Source organism: Fundulus heteroclitus, unplaced genomic scaffold, assembly GCF_011125445.2.
Source record: "Fundulus heteroclitus isolate FHET01 unplaced genomic scaffold, MU-UCD_Fhet_4.1 scaffold_460, whole genome shotgun sequence".
In the NCBI taxonomy this organism is placed as follows: Eukaryota; Metazoa; Chordata; class Actinopteri; order Cyprinodontiformes; family Fundulidae; genus Fundulus; species Fundulus heteroclitus.
The window spans coordinates 68,017-91,519 of record NW_023396880.1 but is presented as its reverse complement, the minus strand read 5'-3'; the positions used below and the strand labels follow the sequence as shown (position 1 = coordinate 91,519).

The following is a 23,503-nucleotide window of genomic DNA, read 5'->3' as shown; positions in this document are numbered from 1 at the left end:
AGGGATGTTTGTAAGAAATAGTCTGTAATAATAAGTAGTTTGTAATAAGTGGTTGTGTTGAATTTGCTGTCCATGTAAAGAACACTATCAGGCTTTGCTGGAAATAATTTACTTTTAATTAAATCTAGGTCTTGTAACCCAACTCAAAATGTCTAACATTTTCTCAGATTGAATTTTCTAAAACTACCATGATATAAGACCTCACTATAAATGTTAAAATCTAGAGGAACATGGATGGATACATGGCTGCAAACAAATCTGTTCAGTCTGAGCCAAGTTCCTTTTCCTATAAAGTTAATTTGGAGTATCTGGATAAATTACCTTCAAATGCTTCCAGAGGAATGCCCTGACAAACTAGCAGGTCCCTCATCTAAAAAGGAGCCTTTAAGCCAATCAGAAACTGATCTTATTATCTTGTCACAGACTGGACATCATGTTATTAAATTTAAGTATTGGGTCAATAAAAGTAGATGGCGTTAGAACCCTTGAGATTGAATTGTAACAACAAACCTGTGACTGGCGGGAACAATAATCCAGCATAGCAGCAAGTTAGAAATCTTTATTTAATACTTATAAACAAACCAGAAAAAGCAGTAACTGTTAAAAAGGGTTAGCACTTTACTGCTAGTCAGTGTAACCCATAAAACCATCTGGACTGTCTGAGACAGAAACTTACAAGATGGACCAACTTGTCACAGTAATAGAAATAAGTGACCACGGTAGTAGCTTTAAAGAAAGAGAACGATCAATGTAAGCCCGACTGGAGTTACAACTTTTAGAACTTTTTTTTTTAAATCTTCTTTTTCCCAGTCCCACTAAAAAATTAAGAAACTATAATAATATAAACACAAAAAGGACTTGAACAAAGCAATGACTTGTGGAAGCAGCCTCAACTACAAGGATCATTTTAAAATGATGTAGGAACCAAAGAAAAACCTCGCAGGTAAAAACTCCTATAAAGCAAAACATTCAAGCTGCTCCAAGTGCCAGTTTTAATATTTAACATGTTTTCAACAAAGCCTGAGAAAAACCTTTCAAAACCAGTAGAACTGTCGCTATCCATTACACTTGTCAGTGTTTTGAAACTTGGATTAAAGCAAGAAAAGCCGACATCTGCTTATTGGCTACGCCTAAACAAAGACGCTGCTTAGGCCATGTCTTCGTCACCCTCTTCTTCAAACTCTCCCTCTTCTTCTGCGGTGGCCTCCTGATACTGCTGGTACTCGGACACCAGGTCGTTCATGTTGCTCTCAGCCTCGGTGAACTCCATCTCGTCCATGCCCTCGCCGGTGTACCTGTGACAACACAACTTTAGGATCTACACAACGCCCCGGCACACCAACGTGGCTCGCTGTGCTCTGCTCACCAGTGGAGAAAAGCTTTGCGGCGGAACATGGCGGTGAACTGCTCAGAGATGCGCTTGAACAGCTCCTGAATGGCTGTGCTGTTTCCAATGAAAGTGGCGGCCATCTTGAGGCCACGCGGTGGGATGTCACAGACTGCCGTCTTCACGTTGTTTGGGATCCACTCGACGAAGTAGCTGCTGTTCTTGTTCTGCACGTTCAGCATCTGCTCATCCACTTCTTTCATTGACATCCGGCCTCGGAAGATGGCAGCTACTGTGAGGTAGCGCCCGTGGCGTGGATCACAAGCTGCCATCATGTTTTTGGCATCAAACATCTGCATGGTGAGTTCAGGAACTGTCAGAGCCCTTGAAAAGACAGACATTCAGATGAAATTAGGATTTTTTTCAGCACGTGTTAACAAGATCAAAAAGGTGGATTTGAGAGCCGCCTCTACCTGTACTGCTGGCTGCCTCGGCTCGTCAGTGGGGCAAAGCCTGGCATGAAGAAGTGCAATCTGGGGAACGGCACCATGTTGACGGCCAGTTTCCTCAGATCGGCGTTGAGCTGACCAGGGAAGCGCAAACAGGTGGTTACGCCGCTCATGGTGGCTGAGACCAGGTGGTTTAGATCACCGTAGGTGGGTGTGGTCAGCTTTAATGTACGGAAGCAGATGTCGTACAGAGCCTCGTTGTCAATGCAGAAGGTCTCGTCAGTGTTCTCGACCAGCTGGTGGACAGACAGGGTGGCATTATAGGGCTCCACCACAGTGTCCGACACCTGTTAGGGGGAAAACAAAGGAAAACAAAGGAAACCATGACAGGGTTTATACAGGAATGAGTAACCCTAATTTAATGCTTTTTAATGCTCTTTTAATGCTCGTAGAAATAAATTTAATGCCATCAACAAGTACCCATATATATATATATATATATAATAAATGAGAGAGAACTTGTTGATGGCTGTGTTCAGACAACAGAACACCTCCACATGCAGTGTTGCATTGGATCCAAATGTTGATCACAGATCATCTGATTTCCCGGACGTTAGTGGCGGTAGAGCTTGCTCCAGCTGCTGCTGCGCTGTTTGCGATAGCTAATGTGGACATGACTGCGTTGGGTACAGAAAAGTAACTTGACATTGTTAGCTGCTGTCTGCTCCTTGCAGCTGATCTGTGGCTGTCCGCAGTGGTCCCTGGAGAAGTGGCTATACTCTCATTGTTTGCCTTTTAGACGCAAAAATGCTGTTTTAGAAACAATGACATGTAACACTGCTCTATTTAGTTTACCCAAAAATCCATCACTAGGGTTTACTCATTTTTGCCTAAATAATTTAGCCTAAAACATTTAGATTAAAATATTTCCTTGAGCTACTACGTGAGGCGTGAAAATACTGTTGTCTCTTTTTTTAAAGATTTTACCCAGCTTCTGGCAGGTAACGTACAATTTTCTTTGGTTTATATTCAAGGAATTTCTACACTACATCCAAAATCAACATTTCATTACTTTACTGTAGGTTTTTTAATATAGACCTAGATGATAAGGCATATGGAAAGTCCTTAATTGAATGAGAAAGATAATCTATAGAAAGAGCTAAAGTTAATAACGAGAACATCAAAACTCAAATCACTTTGTCTTTGCAAATCATGAATTGTCAAATATACCAGCTGAAACACCCAAAGAACTGTTGATCCTGTTGATTTAGACACCCTGACAATGAATGCTTAGCCCCTCGATTTTAAAATGGACGGTGATTTTAAACTTGACAGCCAAAAAGGACCTCAGTTAAGTCATTTTTATCATGTAAGGAACAAAGCAAAGGTGAAACCTATTCTTTCAAGGCATAAATATGGAAACACTACTCCAAGCCTTCATTTCATCATGGCTGGATTAATAATTCTCTTTATCTCTGAATTGGTCAGTCCTCACTCAGATGTCTACAGCTGGTTCAAATGTTGCTGTACACATTTTAATGGAAAAACATAAAATAAAGCACATTACCCGATCCTGGCCTCCCTTCAATGGTTACCTGTTTATCTTAGAGTTCAGTTTAAAGAACATCTGTTTGTTTTTAAGGTTTTAAACAGCTTATTATTATTGTTGTTGTTGTTTTAAACTGTTGAGTCTTTACTCAAGTAATTTTATTAGATGGTATTTTGTTTTACCTCGTGTTAAAGTGCTCTTTAAATAATGATGATGATAATGATCACAAGAAACTTTTGTATCATCACCCAGAAGCTGGAAAGAAAAGAGACAAAAAGATTTTTCATACCTCATTTAGTAACTCAAGGAATTATTCCAAACTAAATATTTTAGGCTAAAATATGAAACTGTTTATTGGTTGTTGTTTTTTTTTTTTTTTTTTTTTCTTAAATCCCACCGTTATGTTTATTAATTTCTGCCAAAAGCTGCAGCATTTTCATTTAATCCATTTGAATGCAGTATTTGCAAGCCCTACTCTGATTGGATGGAAAGAAACCTGTCTGTGATTGGCTGATGAGGTGGACAGTTTTTTTTTAAGTCAGAGCGCACAGAATCTAGCGAGCCGCGCACAGCTGATGGTGAGCGTGGAAGTATCATGTCACGGGCAGACACGGAACCGAACGCGAGCGAGGATAGTGGATTGAGAAAAGGTTATCAGTTTTGAGCGCGCGCGTGATGTTTAAACGCTGAATACCTGTCTCACTGCGCGCTCAAACAAAAGACACAAATATCGCTCCCGAAAAATGCTGACTGAGAAATAAGTGGGTATGCGCCGCATACACCCTGAAATACACTGTCCGACTTCAAATGAGATCGTGAAGCATTGACACCCATTGTGCATCTTATTTTTTATTTTATTTTTTACACACACAGCAAAATCCTTCATCATCCTTACCATCGACAGGCTGCGGCCATGTTTTCCATCCACTTTTAGCATTTTCCCCATTCTCCAGCTCTTTCTCCGCCTCGAGCATCTTTGCCGAACATTGTAAACATACGGCTTTACGATCAACCGGAAGCAGTTCCGCGCACAAAGCGGAATCAGTTATATCTGATAATATATCTGACGAAACTGTTTTTATGACCGTATTTGTTTTAGAAAAAAAAGCTATTTTTAATGCCACAGATAATCACATTTAATGACTTTTAATGCCAATTAAGGCCTTAATTTTAAAACATTTCATTTAATGACTTTTAATGACTTTCAATGCCCCGCGGAAACCCTGCATGACTATGGAACCTACTTTAACATTAGGAGGAAGCAGCTATTAGGCCCAGCATTATATCTGAACATATTTGAATGCATGATATAAACCTTAGGTGAAGGCACGACGCTAAAAGTGTTCATGATGCGGTCTGGGTACTCCTCTCGGATCTTGCTGATTAGGAGCGTGCCCATGCCGGAGCCTGTGCCTCCTCCGAGGGAATGGGTGAGCTGGAATCCCTGCAGACAGTCGCAGCTCTCAGCCTCCTTTCTCACCACATCCAGAACCGAGTCCACTAGCTCAGCTCCTTCGGTGTAGTGGCCTTTAGCCCAGTTGTTACCAGCACCACTCTGGCCTGTTACACAAAATACCAAAAAGAAAAGTCAGCTTACTTTACAACAAATCAGAAAGAGTTCATTGAGAAGACGGTTTAAAGGGCTTCCATGAATAGTAGTTTTAGTTAATCACATCTATTACAGATTTGCATCAGTTTTCCACATTTCGTAATTTGGGATATATTCTTTCAAACAAATGTAATGGTTATAGTAGCCCTTAGTTGCGGTCTACTGGTGGGTTTTATGTGTAAATCAACAGCATGTCTTCGCGTTAATGTAAAGGTTTTATCCAGCATGGTCTATCAGCCTAACTGGTTGAAACTTTTTTATGTAGGAAACGTTGAGGAATTCATAGTTGCATTAATGTTTCAGTTTTGTGTAGCCACCCTATATTGTGATTCAAAATAAAATGCTTACAGTAATATACTCACCAAAAACAAAATTGTCAGGTCTAAACACCTGCCCAAACGGACCAGACCTCACAGAGTCCATAGTGCCTGGCTCCAAGTCCACCAGCACAGCACGGGGGACATACTTTCCACCTAGGATTAGTGGAGGAGTACACAACATAAAAATGGCCTTGTCTTTTTGACAAGAGAGTTGGACAGGAGTGTTTATTTAAAAAAATAAAAAAGTCTAGAAAGTTTCTGGGGGTACAAAGAAAAATATGAAATTAAAATCTATGCAGATATTAATTCTAAATGGTTTGCGGGACAAGAATCACGTACCATTTTCCCCATCAACTGTAATTGCAAAAAAGCCAACCAAGTCAACATTGAGGAGAAAACCACAGACATATATACGTAGACGCGTCATAAGGCGCAGGTTCCCACGTCAACGTCACCCGCCATATTGTATGTGGCAGAAAAAAGTTGAGTTCTGTTATTGTGAACGTGAATCAGAGAAGATGCCTAAATCCTATGCTGCATGGAAATGTATTCTGGCTGATTTCACTACTTGTATCTGCCTTCCATAAACTAAGGCTGCACCATTCTGCAAAACAGGACACACTAAAGCTGCAGCGTGGTAACACAGGCTATATATATATATATATATATATATATATATATATATATATATATATATATATATATATATATATATATATATATATATATACTATATCTATATATATATATATATATATATATATATATGTAGAGAGAGAGAGAGAGAGAGAGAGAGAGAGAGATTTTTTTTTTTTTTTTGATTTTTAAATCAACTTTATTTTCCGTTCATTTCCAAACAATCATTTGATCATGACATATTTATACAACCTTACTCCTCAGAGTAAATAAATAAATGAATAAATAAATACTTAATTCACATGAGCACATCTCCAAACTGCAGTGTGTGGTTTTCCACCCAACATAACACCTGATTAAAACACCAAACCTGCTGGAATGAGTCCAGATCTCCTGCTGCTTTGTAATAATTAAAATCAATAAGGAGTCTGGACTTCATCATATTTGTACACACAGTGACAGGTTCAACAGTAAAACCATCCTCCACCTTCCTCCTCCGGCTAAAATACACCGCCATCTTGGCCTGCCCTAAAACAAAGTTTAAAAGCTGGCACTTGTTCTTGTGCTGGCGTGTGTATTTAAAACCTAGAATAAATAACTGCTTGGTAAAAACCTCTCCACATTTGGTGAAAACAGATTGTAAAAACAGAAACAAGGGTAAAAGACGAAGACACTCATAAAAACAGTGAAACACGGTTTCTCTTTTGTCGCAGTAGGGACACTTGCCTTCTACTGCTGGGTTTATAGTGGACACAAAAGAGTTCACTGCAATAACCCCATGGAGGACTCTCCAATGGATGTCTGCATGTCTTTTTGAGAGTGGAGGTTTGTAGAAGGACCTCCACTCAGGTCTGACTGCAGGAGCCAGCTGCAGATATCTCCTCCATGGCGTGTCAGGTCTCTTGTCTAGTTTTTTCTGGTTAATTGCTTTCACCAATATTCGGTAAAATGTTTTTCCTGTGGTACCATCCAGTGGTGCGAGGTGTGTATATTCCATTAAAATCCCAGAGCAGTCTTTAAAATCCGGTGCCAGGGAAATGGCAGGAAAAGGATGGTCATCAGTCACTGTTTGATTGGAAGCGGAGTTTAGAAGCAGGCGTTCGTGTCCTGTGAGTCTCTGTTTCCAGTGTTCTGTGAGTTTCTGTGTGACCCTCACTGACGTCAGTCCCAGCCGGGCAGCGAGTCCAGAGGGATCGTCCATCCGGGGTCCAGTCAGCGCCACCACCTGCCCCAGAGTAACAATCCCCGCAGTCTGCAGTCTTGTAGACAGACTCTGACCTGCCCAACTGGGAAGGTCCAGACGGGTCCCCCAAAGGACCGGCTCCTGGAGGATCCAGTACAGGGAGTCCACCTGCCCCCTCCTCTCTTTCCTCAGCAGGTTCCACACTCTAAAAACACTTTTATAAAAAGCAGGCAGAGTAGATGTGCTCATGTTCGGTACGTTCATTAAAAACAAATTAAAATCCTGACCCAGGCCTTTAAAACCCTGCAGAATGCAGCGGGACAAGGGTCTCCACAGAGTATCCTTTGGTCCGGTCAGTAGTCTCTGGATAAACTGGAGGCGGAAAGCTGCGCCCCTGCTGGCCAGATGGACCAGGCCCTGCCCCCCCTCCTCTTTAGGTAAAAACAGGACACCCTGTGGGACCCAGTGCAACTTGTCCCAAATGAAATCAACTAAAACTGACTGAACTTTTGACAGGAGAGTAACTGGAGGATCAACACAAGCCAGCCGGTGCCACAAAGAGGATGAGACCAGGTTATTGGCTATTAAGGTTCGGCCTCTGTAGGACATTTTTGGGAGTAGCCACCTCCACTTCCCCAGCCGACCTTTGACCTGCTCCAGGACAAGGTTCCAGTTTTTATTTGTGTAGTTCTCATCCCCCAGAAAGACTCCAAGATATTTGAAACCTCCTTTTTTTCCACTGTAGGCCACCGGGCAGCCTGAGCCAGCCCCCCAGCTCCCCTCCCGCCATCAGAGCCTCGCTTTTACCCCAGTTCACTCTGGCAGATGAGATAAAACCAAAATCCTTCACAGTGTCAGCTAAAATGTCAATATCTCGTTGTGAATTAACTAAAACAACGAGATCATCAGCGTACACAGACAGTTTAAAAGACACGGGACACTGGGGGAAAACCACACCTGTAAGTGTAGCTCTAAGTTTGTGGAGCAGAGGCTCGATGGCTACCGAATATAGCATCCCAGAGAGAGAGCAGCCCTGCCTTACCCCTCTCTGGATCCCAAATGGTGCACTCAGCCCACCGTTAATTTTCAGAACACTCGCAATGTCACTATAGAGAGCTCGGACCATGGCTATGAAACCATGGTTGAACCCAAAAGCAGCGAGAGTCTGCCACAAGTACTGGTGTTCAACCCGGTCAAAAGCCTTTTCTTGGTCTATTGAAATCAGACCAACCTCTATGCCCAATGAACTGGAGAGCTCCAAAATGTCTCGAATTAAAGTGACGTTGTCACTGATGAGCCTGCCGGGCACACAGTAGGTCTGGTCAGGGTGGATGATGGACGCCATCACCTCCCTTAGTCTAAGGGCCAGAGCTTTGGACAGGATCTTATAATCCGTGCACAGCAATGAGACCGGCCTCCAGTTCTTCAGCTCCTGCAGGTCTCCCTTTTTAGGCAGCAGGGTTATCGCCGCCCTCCTGCAGCTCAGGGGCAGTCTGCCGGTCTTTAGGCCTTCACTGATCACCTCTAGTAAATCTGGTCCTATTATAGACCAGAAAGACTTGTAAAAGTCAGCAGGAAGGCCGTCCATACCTGGAGCTCTGCCGCTCTGCAGGCTCATGGTGGCAGTGTGGAGCTCCTGCAGCGTCACCTCTGCTGCCAGCTTGCTGTTGTCAGCCTCACTGACCTGAGGGAGACCGCTGAGGAAGCTGCTGTGCACATCTGGATCATGGGTCCACTCACTCTTATACAGGTCTCCATAAAACTCGGCAGCACACTTCCTGATCTCAGATGAGTCTGAGACTTCGGAGCCGCTACCAGTTCGTAAAGAATGGATGGTTTTCCTTTGTCCATTTTTCCGCTCCAGCCCAAAGAAGAAGCGCGATGGGGCGTCCATCTGTGTAATATTCATAAACCTAGACCTGACCAGCGCCCCCTGTGCTGAGACGCCCAACAGGTTGGCTATGGCCGATTTTTTTGACTTGAGGGAATCTAATAGCCCTCGATTTGCTGTAGAGTCTGCTAAAGCCTGCAGCTCCACCACCTGCGTCTCCAGATCTTTCATGGACCGAGTTAAGTTTGTAGTGACACCGCGAGTGAACTGCTGGCAGAGCTGTTTTATCTGTGTTTTACCAAAATCCCACCACTGTTGTATGTTGGTAAAGGCAGGCCTGCTCTCTCTGTGGGATTCCCAAAAAAGCTTAAAAGCAGTTCTAAAAGCCTGGTCATTTAAAAGGCCCGTGTTAAAATGCCAATAAGCGCTCTTTAAACGGGTGTTTTTGATAAAAACACGACAAGAGACCAAAAAATGGTCACTACAACCCACAGGCTGAATAAAACACCTCTTAAAAATATTCAAGTGGTGTTTAAAACAATAAAAGCGGTCCAGTCTGGCCAGAGATAGAACCCCCTCCCTGCTGTGGCTCCAGGTGTACTGTCTCTGCTGACTGTTAAAAACCCTCCACACATCACTCAGCTCATGGTTCCCCATCAGCTGTCTGAGTGTGTGAGATGAAGGAGGATGTGGTTCAGGATGGTTCCTGTCTAGGGTTGGATTTTCTGTGCAGTTAAAATCACCCCCCAAAAACATAAAACCATCATCCTCACAGTTCTTGACACAGTCGCTTAGATTGTTTAAAAAAGCTACCCTGTCCACCGCATTAGTGGGAGAATAGACATTTAAAAACACAAGTTCCACATTTTCAAAGACAGCTTTAACTTTCAATAAAGAACCTGGAACGACTTCATCAGCAGTAATAGAAAAAGGTACAAAACCCTGAGCAAATAAAATCCCCACTCCTCCACTCAGACTGGACCTGTGACTTAAAACCACCTCCCCTTTAAAAGCCCTTTTCCAGTCACTTTCATTGTCTGTAGTGCTGTGAGTTTCCTGAACAAACATGACATCGATTCTTTTTGTCTCCATCAGTTTAAAAAGAGCAGCTCTTTTAAGATCAGACCTGGCCCCGTTCAGGTTTAAGGTACTGATATTGAAGTCACACATGGATAAAAAAAGAATAACAGTAAGAGGAGCAGTAAAAGGTAGAAAACATCTAAAACTCATCTTCATCGTTGACGATTTGAGCTTTTACCTTCAGTAAGAGTTTTTTCAGTCTGTATATTTCCTGATCTGTTAAAACCTCCTCCCCACTGCTCTTCCTGGTGAGAGGCCTGGCTGACCTGATAAACAGCTGAAGGTCTGGGAAGAAATCCCCTACGTTAGGCAGCCTGGAGCCTTTAGTCTGTTCTAGGAAACTTTTTATTTTCTCAGGAGAATATCTACACTGAGAGTCCTCCTGAGTCAGGGGAAAATCACTCTCTGACTCTGTGGACATCCGGACACTTATTTTCTTTGTTTTACTGTTCTTTTTTCCTGCTTCAAAATGTTTTCTTTTCTGAGACATTTTGAGGAGATCGTCATCAGACATATCCTCCTCCATAATTTCTTGAAACATGTCACTCTGCTCGCCTGTCATGGCTTCACTTTTTGCCTCGGCACATACTACCGGAACCGGGTCCCCCGCAACCACAGGGACCGGCGCCGCGGGAGGATCATCCGCGACGGGCGGCCCCACCGGAGCAGGAGAACCCGGCCTCCCGGCAGCCACTGGGGTGCCCCACACTGTTACCGGGGCAGGAGCTGCATCCGCGGGCGGATCCCCCCCCGGAGCTACCGCAGCAGCACCGGGCGGATCTCCCACCGGAGCTACCGCAGCAGCACCGGGCGGATCCCCCCCCCGCAGCTACCGCAGCAGCACCGGGCGGATCCCCCCCCGGAGCTACCGCAGCAGCACCGGGCGGATCCCCCCCCGGAGCTACCGCAGCAGCACCGGGCGGATCCCCCCCCGGAGCCGCCCGCCGCGCTCCGCCACCTTCCGGGCAGGAGCGGATCAGGTGCCCCTCCGCCCCACAACCAAAACATTTCATTGTTTCTGAGGAAATGTAAACCACATAATTAAATCTATCAATTTTTAAACGAGAAAGACAGGCTCAGATCAGTCTTTCTCTCCTTCAGGATCATGTACACCTGTCTTCTATGACACACAACATGTTTCAGTTTAGGAGATTTACACCCCAAAGAAACCATCGTAATCGGCGACACAAGTTGTCCATATCTAGATAGCTCCTTCCCCAGCAATTCATTTTTAATGAACGGGGGGGGCGTTAGAAATCATTATCTTTGTGGCTGGGTTAACGAGAGGGGAGACGGGAGTGAAGGTATCTTTGATCACCACTCCCCTCTCCACCACCTCACCAACCTTAGCCGTGCTGTCTAAAAACATAACAATGGCCCCGTTCATGCGTGAGGCAGACCTCACACAGTCACACCCAACCACCTCTCCCACAGCCAGCCCGGCCTCCTCCACCGAGCACTGCACCGCGGGGAAAAGCTTGATCGCATGTCTGCGAGTCAGCTTCTCAAACTCCGCAGGTACAGCCTCCATCACCGGCATTGTGCCCCAGAGCACGCTGCCCTCACAAACAATTCCCCACACACGCACACACACACACTCACAACCACATAAAAAGAAACAACCCTTTCAACAGAAAATAATAAAGTAACAACTTACAAACACACACAGCGGGGAAAAAAAAGAAATAGTTTTCTCAAAAACTACGAAAAGTTGAAACAAACCAGCAAATCACTCTTAGCTCCTCACTCACACGCCATCACTCACAGAGAGAGAGAGAGAGAGAGAGAGAGAGAGAGAGAGAGAGAGGGAGAGAGAGAGAGAGAGAGAGGGAGAGAGATATTTGTGTTTGTATGTGTTATGAATATAAGGATCAATTTGTTAAATCTAAACATTGTGGTCTTCATTATTTCATAAAACTGTGTCACATGTGAACCTTTAGGAACAGACTTTTTGGGGCAGTATTAAAGAGGTAAAATTAATAATATGAGAAAAAAAAGTCCTAGGTCAATAAAGCAAAAAAAAAAAAACCCAAACAAACACAAAAGTGATAATGTTATGAGAAAAACGCCATATTATGACAATTAAGAGCGAACATTTCCAGAATAGTCAGTTTGCAGAATTATTTCACTCCTGGAGTAATAGGGCCAGGTTGGAATATTTTAAATATTTTTATTCTTTAGGAGAATAAATTCAGGAGAATGAAGCTAAAGGGATACGAAAATAAACTTGTAATATTACAAAAACAAAAATACTACGAATACAAAGTATATTGAGAGATTAAAGTCCCTCTGATACTGTTTAAGTGACTGAGTAACTGCAGATTTGCCACATTTAAGACGGCGGACGCCCTGACGCATCGCAGCATAGGCAGAACCCGACCAATGACGCGTCTACTCTTTTACATTATGTCTATGGAGAAAACCGTTAGCAACTGGTAGGCATGGTTCTAGGTCGTCATGGTAACGGTTCCTTAGTAGTCGTTAAATTCAAAGTAGAGAATGCGAAGCCCCTCTGGCGGGCGGTTACGGTACAAAAACTTTTCCAGGCGATATTAAGTCACTTCGAGCTCCACTAAACTTCAGCGCATTAAAACAGCGTCGAAACAAACCTGACGCCTCGTTGTAGTATACGTTGATCCGGTCCAGCTGCAGGTCACTGTCTCCATGGTATGTCCCGGTTGGGTCAATGCCGTGTTCGTCACTGATCACCTCCCAGAACTAAAAACGCAGAAAGAAAGAAAAAAAGCCGATTAGAATAATAATTTGAGCTGCCAGACTTACCAAATGTAACATAAACCAACGGCTATCGTTAACTCTTTAGTTAACGGCTACATTAGCTTTTTCTGTTTAGCTAGCTAACGGTAGTTTAACAGCCCGCACAAACTAAATATAACTTTTCACACGGCGTCCCAACGAATTTAACCTTCACTTTTACACATAAGTATTTTCAAACCTTCGCTCCAATCTGGTTGCCGCATTGGCCAGCCTGCAGGTGAACTATTTCTCTCATTTTTATCCAAGTAAAGGGTCGTTCCACGAACTGTCGATGTTGCGCTTTCTCTGCTACCAGGTCTCCCGCAAACGGACAGGGCGGGGACGTTGACCAACGGTTGACATATGGTACTCGCAACGCGATTGGATAAACAGGATTTCAGTCAACCCAGAAACGGCTTCTGATTGGTCAGTGTAACTTGGCTTCAAAACATTGATTGGAACGCGGGCTAAGGGGGAGGGGGGGGGGGGGGGGGGAGGATTACCCGGTCACCTTGGTAACCAAAATTATACATTTACCAACCTCCGTGTTTTTTCTTGAGTAGTTTCCAGCAAAACGTGTTTAAAAACCAATTTCAATGGTGATTATTTGTTTGTTTTTTTTAAAAATGTGATATAGTGCTTGAATATTTAAAAAATCTGTAAACAATTTCTGTGTATTTGCATGTTTTTGATTCTTTGTTATTCCCATAATACGTTCATATATTATTTTATCCATCCATCCATCCATCAATTTTCCAAACCGCTTTATCCCTCATGGGGTCGCGGGGGTTGCTGGTGCCTATCTCCAGCGTTCACTGGGCGAGAGGCGGGGTACATCCTGGACAGGTCGCCAGTCTGTCGCAGGGCAACACAAAGACAAACAGGACAAACAACCATTCTCGCACACACTCACACCTAAGGACAATTTGGAGAAGCCAATTAACCTAACAGTCATGTTTTTGGTCTGAAGCCGGAGTACCCGGAGAGAACCCACGCATGCACAGGGAGAACATGCAAACTCCATGCAGAAAGACCCAGGGCAGGGGCACTCGAACCCAGGACCTTCTTGCTGCAAGTCAACAGCTCATTTGCGCATGCGTGAACATAACAACTTTCGAGAAGGCAATATTTCGTCTTTCTGACGTTTGTATTCTTTGGGGGGGTTTTCGGGGCGGGGTTTCTTTTTGTATATCTTTGTATTTTCGTAAATATTGCATATTCTAAAAGTGAAAAAACAGAAATACGTAAAAAAAATAGCAATGATATTTCTTTTCTTTATTTAATGGCAAAAGTGTTTCCCAGTTGTGGTTAGGCAAATAAATAACTAACACATTTTTTTAAGTACATAGAAAAAAACAGCTATAAACACATGTAGGAGTATAGAAATGTATTTGATTTCGAATATTCTTCAGTTTTTCAATCATTTATTTGATTTGCATATGTATTTGTGTATTTTGCACTTAATAAATGTATTGTAATAGTATATGCCTTGCCTTTGTTATGTGGTCTGTGTTCTATTCCTGTTTGTTTTTCTGTTACCCTCATCTTCTGATTCCTGTACATTTTCCACAGTCAACTTAAAGTTCCTGATAGCCGTCAGCTTGGGTGGCTTTCTTTGAGGGGTGTCCGCGAGGTCTCCGCCTGCTCCCCTCCCTCGAGCCTTTCCCTTACTTCTGCCCGAGGTTTCAACATTGTGCCCCCTGCTGTTGGGGCCGCAGCAATCGCAGGCCTTAGGCGTCCTTTTCCTGCCTGACCGACGGCCGTTGAGTTGGTCCTGAGTGGAGGTTGGTGCCGGTGTGTGGGGCCTGCTGGGTGCGGAGCTCGATTTAGCGCCGGATCCTTTTGCAACATGGCGAGGGGCGTCAGCAGGAGTCTGAGAAGGAGTCTGCGTGGACTCGGAATGGGAAGTCGGGTCTGCGGAGGTCCGGTTTAGGTCCTGTTCCGCAGCACCTCTGGGACACGACACCAAAAGAGGTGCTTTAGAACAAACAGTCCGGTGAAGCGAGGTAGATGGTGTTGTCATTGGGGAGTTAGAGTTGCTGTGAACCATGACGTCCGCCTTTGGCTCTTTAACCCCATCCCCAATGCCCCCGCTCTCTCTCAGCACTGCTGTCCTCGCCTCCCTTTGCCGCTTGCTGGTTTACAGATAGTTGGCTTCTCCTTTTACATCTTACGCTGTCCTCCGCGTGTCATCCGTCAAAATAATTTAGATAGGAGAGAGGCGCGGGGCAGGAGGAAACGGCTGCTCGGGTTCACAGCATGACCGAGGTGTCCTAGGCAGAGAGAAAAAGCAGAAGAGAACTCATTAAGCAAATTTACACAGTTTGCAGTTTAACTCTCCATTTGGCAGATAAACACAGATAAATAATGACTGTATACATTTAAGATGGCATTGTGCTCAAACTGATCAGAGCTTCGTATCAGATTAATTTAAATACAACTTTTATCCTTTATAACATCTTAGTGATCCTGAAAAAAAAAGAACCAAAATCCACCATCTTTCCAAAAGGGGGTTTATACAATTAGCTTTTATCATTATTATATTTCCACTTGTACAGCACGTTATAAAGATGATTTAAAAAGTACGGGTTTATTACATTCTTTCACTCTTTTGTGCTTTAGTATGAATAACAAAAAAAACTCTCCAACCATCAGCTATGCTACAAGTTATAGCTCTATGCCATAATTTGTAGCCATAGTTTTCCATAAACTATTAAATTATGGCTCTTTATCACGTGAATGCTACAAAGCTCTCCCCATTTGGCTAAACAATCTTTATCACAGTACCTTATAGAATGTATGTATTGAAAATGTTTTTTTTTTTTTTGGGGGGGGGGGGGGGGTTCTCTATTTGTCATGTGCAATATACTAGCTTCATGAAAAACTTAATTTGGGGATTTTATTAGCTGTGAAGAAATAATGATCTGTTTTTTTTTTAAACAAGTTTGAAGCATGTCTCATTATGCTTACTGAACGACGTCAAGTTTCACTGTTTGAACTGAATCACTGAACTAAATGAACTGTTGGGTTAATTTCTAATTCACAGAGATTCACGTGTGTCTCTAGTTGCTATGGTGACGTTTTGTCAAAAAAATAAAAAAATTAAAATATAAACACGATGGAAATGACAACTGACCGACAAAACGATCAATAAAAACAACACATTAGCAAAACGCTGGCAACATAGCAGCGAAACGTTACCATCCGAGGATGATGTTGTTGTTGTCGGTTTCCTCTCAAGCCCACTCGCTAGTGCCTAGCATCCCAATCAGTGACGGCAGAAACTAACAATTGCTGTAAAGACAGTAATTAACACTACCACCGTAATCAAGATTAGCACACACGGCGCGTCGGACGAACGAAGCAGGTCCGCGTCTATTGCGCCCTAGAAATCACGGGCGAACTAATACTTGAACTGTGGTGTCACATTTCACAAAGTTTTGCACAAGTTTCCCCCGTTTCCCTGCAGCTAGCCGAGTGGGCTAGCCGCAGACAAAACACAAAGCGCCAATTTCCGACATTTTCAGAGGGAAGTAAGAGAGCGTATGGACGAGAAGGGGCCGCGACTCCGGATTCAGGGAAACAAACGTTTGCAACAAGCGCGAAAAAGCAGAGCACGAGTTCAAAATAGACGTCGTTAAACGCCACCTTGCCTGTAAAAAAAATATCAACCTGGGTTCCGTCTGGCCACGATTTGAAGAAACAATCCGAGCACTCGTCGCCCCTTCATTGCGTCATGACGTTGCCGTCTTCTTCTTCTCAACTCCCGCGACGATAGAAAGAGTAGACCCCGCATAACCGCTTTCGCCTATGTGCGCTGACGAGATTTGGGGGCGCCATCTTGGGGCGGCCGACAGCTCTACTCAGTGTAAAGTGTTGACAAGGCGCAGAATCAATTTTAATCAAATATAAATCGCTAAATATTTAACTAATTTTCAGTTGTTTTTTTTTTTTTTTTTTTTTTTTGCTGAAAACTTTAAAACTTTAGCTATTATAACAAATTGTTAGGTGCATAATTATATTCTTAGTGGGGTTAAAAGTAATATTCCGATAGGATGTATGCTTTGGGAACCCCTGAGTTAGAACATAGTTTGTGGAGTTAGAATTGTCCCTGCATAAAAATAAAAAAATAAAATACTTGTCTTGTGCCTCTAGGTAAATGTATCAAGACTTGAGCTTTCATCTTTTTTTGAAGGGATGTTTGTAAGAAATAGTCTGTAATAATAAGTAGTTTGTAATAAGTGGTTGTGTTGAATTTGCTGTCCATGTAAAGAACACTATCAGGCTTTGCTGGAAATAATTTACTTTTAATTAAATCTAGGTCTTGTAACCCAACTCAAAATGTCTAACATTTTCTCAGATTGAATTTTCTAAAACTACCATGATATAAGACCTCACTATAAATGTTAAAATCTAGAGGAACATGGATGGATACATGGCTGCAAACAAATCTGTTCAGTCTGAGCCAAGTTCCTTTTCCTATAAAGTTAATTTGGAGTATCTGGATAAATTACCTTCAAATGCTTCCAGAGGAATGCCCTGACAAACTAGCAGGTCCCTCATCTAAAAAAGGAGCCTTTAAGCCAATCAGAAACTGATCTTATTATCTTGTCACAGACTGGACATCATGTTATTAAATTTAAGTATTGGGTCAATAAAAAGTAGATGGCGTTAGAACCCTTGAGATTGAATTGTAACAACAAACCTGTGACTGGCGGGAACAATAATCCAGCATAGCAGCAAGTTAGAAATCTTTATTTAATACTTATAAACAAACCAGAAAAAGCAGTAACTGTTAAAAAGGGTTAGCACTTTACTGCTAGTCAGTGTAACCCATAAAACCATCTGGACTGTCTGAGACAGAAACTTACAAGATGGACCAACTTGTCACAGTAAAAGAAAAAAGTGACCACGGTAGTAGCTTTAAAGGAAGAGAACGGTCAATGTAAGCCCGACTGGAGTTACAACTTTTAGAACTTTTTTTTTTAAATCTTCTTTTTCCCAGTCCCACTAAAAAATTAAGAAACTATAATAATATAAACACAAAAGGACTTGAACAAAGCAATGACTTGTGGAAGCAGCCTCAACTACAAGGATCATTTTAAAATGATGTAGGAACCAAAGAAAAACCTCGCAGGTAAAAACTCCTATAAAGCAAAACATTCAAGCTGCTCCAAGTGCCAGTTTTAATATTTAACATGTTTTCAACAAAGCCTGAGAAAAACCTTTCAAAACCAGTAGAACTGTCGCTATCCATTACACTTGTCAGTGTTTTGAAACTTGGATTAAAGCAAGAAAAGCCGACATCTGCTTATTGGCTACGCCTAAACAAAGACGCTGCTTAGGCCATGTCTTCGTCACCCTCTTCTTCAAACTCTCCCTCTTCTTCTGCGGTGGCCTCCTGATACTGCTGGTACTCGGACACCAGGTCGTTCATGTTGCTCTCAGCCTCGGTGAACTCCATCTCGTCCATGCCCTCGCCGGTGTACCTGTGACAACACAACTTTAGGATCTACACAACGCCCCGGCACACCAACGTGGCTCGCTGTGCTCTACTCACCAGTGGAGAAAAGCTTTGCGGCGGAACATGGCGGTGAACTGCTCAGAGATGCGCTTGAACAGCTCCTGAATGGCTGTGCTGTTTCCAATGAAAGTGGCAGCCATCTTGAGGCCACGCGGTGGGATGTCACAGACTGCTGTCTTCACGTTGTTTGGGATCCACTCGACGAAGTAGCTGCTGTTCTTGTTCTGCACGTTCAGCATCTGCTCATCCACTTCTTTCATTGACATCCGGCCTCGGAAGATAGCAGCTACTGTGAGGTAGCGCCCGTGGCGTGGATCACAAGCTGCCATCATGTTTTTGGCATCAAACATCTGCATGGTGAGTTCAGGAACTGTCAGAGCCCTTGAAAAGACAGACATTCAGATGAAATTAGGATTTTTTTCAGCACGTGTTAACAAGATCAAAAAGGTGGATTTGAGAGCCGCCTCTACCTGTACTGCTGGCTGCCTCGGCTCGTCAGCGGGGCAAAGCCTGGCATGAAGAAGTGCAATCTGGGGAACGGCACCATGTTGACGGCCAGTTTCCTCAGATCGGCGTTGAGCTGACCAGGGAAGCGCAAACAGGTGGTTACGCCGCTCATGGTGGCTGAGACCAGGTGGTTTAGATCACCGTAGGTGGGTGTGGTCAGCTTTAATGTACGGAAGCAGATGTCGTACAGAGCCTCGTTGTCAATGCAGAAGGTCTCGTCAGTGTTCTCGACCAGCTGGTGGACAGACAGGGTGGCATTATAGGGCTCCACCACAGTGTCCGACACCTGTTAGGGGGAAACAAAGGAAAACAAAGGAAACCATGACTATGGAACCTACTTTAACATTAGGAGGAAGCAGCTATTAGGCCCAGCATTATATCTGAACATATTTGAATGCATGATATAAACCTTAGGTGAAGGCACGACGCTAAAAGTGTTCATGATGCGGTCTGGGTACTCCTCTCGGATCTTGCTGATTAGGAGCGTGCCCATGCCGGAGCCTGTGCCTCCTCCGAGGGAATGGGTGAGCTGGAATCCCTGCAGACAGTCGCAGCTCTCAGCCTCCTTTCTCACCACATCCAGAACCGAGTCCACTAGCTCAGCTCCTTCGGTGTAGTGGCCTTTAGCCCAGTTGTTACCAGCACCACTCTGGCCTGTTACACAAAATACCAAAAAGAAAAGTCAGCTTACTTTACAACAAATCAGAAAGAGTTCATTGAGAAGACGGTTTAAAGGGCTTCCATGAATAGTAGTTTTAGTTAATCACATCTATTACAGATTTGCATCAGTTTTCCACATTTCGTAATTTGGGATATATTCTTTCAAACAAATGTAATGGTTATAGTAGCCCTTAGTTGCGGTCTACTGGTGGGTTTTATGTGTAAATCAACAGCATGTCTTCGCGTTAATGTAAAGGTTTTATCCAGCATGGCCTATCAGCCTAACTGGTTGAAACTTTTTTATGTAGGAAAAGTTGAGGAATTCATAGTTGCATTAATGTTTCAGTTTTGTGTAGCCACCCTATATTGTGATTCAAAATAAAATGCTTACAGTAATATACTCACCAAAAACAAAATTGTCAGGTCTAAACACCTGCCCAAACGGACCAGACCTCACAGAGTCCATAGTGCCTGGCTCCAAGTCCACCAGCACAGCACGGGGGACATACTTTCCACCTAGGATTAGTGGAGGAGTACACAACATAAAAATGGCCTTGTCTTTTTGACAAGAGAGTTGGACAGGAGTGTTTATTTTAAAAAATAAAAAAGTCTAGAAAGTTTCTGGGGGTACAAAGAAAAATATGAAATTAAAATCTATGCAGATATTAATTCTAAATGGTTTGCGGGACAAGAATCACGTACCATTTTCCCCATCAACTGTAATTGCAAAAAAGCCAACCAAGTCAACATTGAGGAGAAAACCAGACATATATACGTAGACGCGTCATAAGGCGCAGGTTCCCACGTCAACGTCACCGCCATATTGTATGTGGCAGAAAAAAGTTGAGTTCTGTTATTGTGAACGTGAATCAGAGAAGATGCCTAAATCCTATGCTGCATGGAAATGTATTCTGGCTGATTTCACTACTTGTATCTGCCTTCCATAAACTAAGGCTGCACCATTCTGCAAAACAGGACACACTAAAGCTGCAGCGTGGTAACACAGGCTATATATATATATATATATATATATATATATATATATATATATATATATATATATATATATATAGAGAGAGAGAGAGAGAGAGAGAGAGAGAGAGAGAGAGAGAGAGAGAGAGAGAGAGAGAGAGAGAGAGAGGGAGAGAGATATTTGTGTTTGTATGTGTTATGAATATAAGGATCAATTTGTTAAATCTAAACATTGTGGTCTTCATTATTTCATAAAACTGTGTCACATGTGAACCTTTAGGAACAGACTTTTTGGGGGAGTATTAAAGAGGTAAAATTAATAATATGAGAAAAAAAAGTCCTAGGTCAATAAAGCAAAAAAAAAAAAAAACCCAAACAAACACAAAAGTGATAATGTTATGAGAAAAACGCCATATTATGACAATTAAGAGCGAACATTTCCAGAATAGTCAGTTTGCAGAATTATTTCACTCCTGGAGTAATAGGGCCAGGTTGGAATATTTTAAATATTTTTATTCTTTAGGAGAATAAATTCAGGAGAATGAAGCTAAAGGGATACGAAAATAAACTTGTAATATTACAAAAACAAAAATACTACGAATACAAAGTATATTGAGAGATTAAAGTCCCTCTGATACTGTTTAAGTGACTGAGTAACTGCAGATTTGCCACATTTAAGACGGCGGACGCCTGACGCATCGCAGCATAGGCAGAACCCGACCAATGACGCGTCTACTCTTTTACATTATGTCTATGGAGAAAACCGTTAGCAACTGGTAGGCATGGTTCTAGGTCGTCATGGTAACGGTTCCTTAGTAGTCGTTAAATTCAAAGTAGAGAATGCGAAGCCCCTCTGGCGGGCGGTTACGGTACAAAAACTTTTCCAGGCGATATTAAGTCACTTCGAGCTCCACTAAACTTCAGCGCATTAAAACAGCGTCGAAACAAACCTGACGCCTCGTTGTAGTATACGTTGATCCGGTCCAGCTGCAGGTCACTGTCTCCATGGTATGTCCCGGTTGGGTCAATGCCGTGTTCGTCACTGATCACCTCCCAGAACTAAAAACGCAGAAAGAAAGAAAAAAGCCGATTAGAATAATAATTTGAGCTGCCAGACTTACCAAATGTAACATAAACCAACGGCTATCGTTAACTCTTTAGTTAACGGCTACATTAGCTTTTTCTGTTTAGCTAGCTAACGGTAGTTTAACAGCCCGCACAAACTAAATATAACTTTTCACACGGCGTCCCAACGAATTTAACCTTCACTTTTACACATAAGTATTTTCAAACCTTCGCTCCAATCTGGTTGCCGCATTGGCCAGCCTGCAGGTGAACTATTTCTCTCATTTTTATCCAAGTAAAGGGTCGTTCCACGAACTGTCGATGTTGCGCTTTCTCTGCTACCAGGTCTCCCGCAAACGGACAGGGCGGGGACGTTGACCAACGGTTGACATATGGTACTCGCAACGCGATTGGATAAACAGGATTTCAGTCAACCCAGAAACGGCTTCTGATTGGTCAGTGTAACTTGGCTTCAAAACATTGATTGGAACGCGGGCTAAGGGGGAGGGGGGGGGGGGGGGAGTGGGACGATTACCCGGTCACCTTGGTAACCAAAATTATACATTTACCAACCTCCTTCGTGTTTTTTCTTGAGTAGTTTCCAGCAAAACGTGTTTAAAAACCAATTTCAATGGTGATTATTTGTTTTTTTTTTGAAAAAATGTGATATAGTGCTTGAATATTTAAAAAATCTGTAAACAATTTCTGTGTATTTGCATGTTTTTGATTCTTTGTTATTCCCATAATACGTTCATATATTATTTTATCCATCCATCCATCCATCAATTTTCCAAACCGCTTTATCCCTCATGGGGTCGCGGGGGTTGCTGGTGCCTATCTCCAGCGTTCACTGGGCGAGAGGCGGGGTACATCCTGGACAGGTCGCCAGTCTGTCGCAGGGCAACACAAAGACAAACAGGACAAACAACCATTCTCGCACACACTCACACCTAAGGACAATTTGGAGAAGCCAATTAACCTAACAGTCATGTTTTTGGTCTGAAGCCGGAGTACCCGGAGAGAACCCACGCATGCACAGGGAGAACATGCAAACTCCATGCAGAAAGACCCAGGACAGGGGCACTCGAACCCAGGACCTTCTTGCTGCAAGTCAACAGCTCATTTGCGCATGCGTGAACATAACAACTTTCGAGAAGGCAATATTTCGTCTTTCTGACGTTTGTATTCTTTGGGGGGGGGTTTTCGGGGCGGGGTTTCTTTTTGTATATCTTTGTATTTTCGTAAATATTGCATATTCTAAAAGTGAAAAAACAGAAATACGTAAGAAAAAATAGCAATGATATTTCTTTTCTTTATTTAATGGCAAAAGTGTTTCCCAGTTGTGGTTAGGCAAATAAATAACTAACACATTTTTTTAAGTACATAGAAAAAACAGCTATAAACACATGTAGGAGTATAGAAATGTATTTGATTTCGAATATTCTTCAGTTTTTCAATCATTTATTTGATTTGCATATGTATTTGTGTATTTTGCACTTAATAAATGTATTGTAATAGTATATGCCTTGCCTTTGTTATGTGGTCTGTGTTCTATTCCTGTTTGCTTTTCTGTAAAAAAAAAAAAACAATGTGGCTACTATAATGACGAGGTATTCTCTTGGTTATGATTTGTCCACCAGAAGGCGCTAAAATCTAAATTGATAATCTTAATCTAATAAAACAAATTTTTAGCACAAGATTATTTGTGTTCAAGTTAACTATATAATTATATAGTAATATATATATATATATATATAGTAATATATATATATATATATATATAGTAATATATATATATATATATATATATATATATATATATAGTAATATATATATATATATTATTTGAACAAATAACAAAACTGATGGAGTGCATTCAGACACTACAGTTAAATGTTATGCAATAATATATTCCCGGACTGCTCTAAGCATGTCCAATGAGGACATCAAGCAATACAATAGAGAGAATGTAAAACACATCCATTTCTTACAGAAAAGTCTTCAGTATTTTCTATACGATGTAGTTTAGCATTCCTT

General features: G+C 42.4%; 2 protein-coding genes across 2 annotated transcripts; both read right to left on the bottom strand.

Annotated features, from left to right (window-relative positions):
- Positions 1 to 544: 544 nt before the first annotated feature.
- Positions 545 to 13,116, bottom strand: LOC118560703 (tubulin beta-4B chain-like). Its single transcript, XM_036131986.1, has 7 exons — positions 12,938 to 13,116; positions 12,594 to 12,702; positions 5,297 to 5,407; positions 4,641 to 4,885; positions 1,801 to 2,123; positions 1,367 to 1,711; positions 545 to 1,295 (listed from the first exon to the last, which is right to left on the bottom strand). The coding sequence occupies exons 1-7, from the start codon at positions 12,992 to 12,994 to the stop codon at positions 1,148 to 1,150; spliced, it is 1,338 nt and encodes a 445-aa protein (XP_035987879.1). The 5' UTR covers positions 12,995 to 13,116; the 3' UTR covers positions 545 to 1,147.
- A 4,360-nt stretch (positions 13,117 to 17,476) lies between these two features.
- LOC118560704 (tubulin beta-4B chain-like) lies at positions 17,477 to 21,900 on the bottom strand. The gene is made up of 7 exons (XM_036131987.1): positions 21,695 to 21,900; positions 21,352 to 21,460; positions 19,835 to 19,945; positions 19,179 to 19,423; positions 18,733 to 19,055; positions 18,299 to 18,643; positions 17,477 to 18,227 (listed from the first exon to the last, which is right to left on the bottom strand). Exons 1-7 carry the CDS (start codon positions 21,749 to 21,751, stop codon positions 18,080 to 18,082), a joined length of 1,338 nt encoding a protein of 445 aa, XP_035987880.1. The 5' UTR covers positions 21,752 to 21,900; the 3' UTR covers positions 17,477 to 18,079.
- Between the last annotated feature and the right edge of the window lie 1,603 nt (positions 21,901 to 23,503).

Coding starts and splice junctions, on each gene's coding strand:
- LOC118560703 (XM_036131986.1), bottom strand. CDS start 12,994: ATGAGAGAAATAGTTCACCTGCAGGCTGGCCAATGCGGCAACCAGATT. Junction 5,408..12,593: donor ATACTACAACGAGGCGTCAG/GTTTGTTTCGAC, acceptor CACTAATCCTAG/GTGGAAAGTATGTCCCCCGT. Junction 4,886..5,296: donor ACCTGACAATTTTGTTTTTG/GTGAGTATATTA, acceptor TTTGTGTAACAG/GCCAGAGTGGTGCTGGTAAC.
- LOC118560704 (XM_036131987.1), bottom strand. CDS start 21,751: ATGAGAGAAATAGTTCACCTGCAGGCTGGCCAATGCGGCAACCAGATT. Junction 19,946..21,351: donor ATACTACAACGAGGCGTCAG/GTTTGTTTCGAC, acceptor CACTAATCCTAG/GTGGAAAGTATGTCCCCCGT. Junction 19,424..19,834: donor ACCTGACAATTTTGTTTTTG/GTGAGTATATTA, acceptor TTTGTGTAACAG/GCCAGAGTGGTGCTGGTAAC.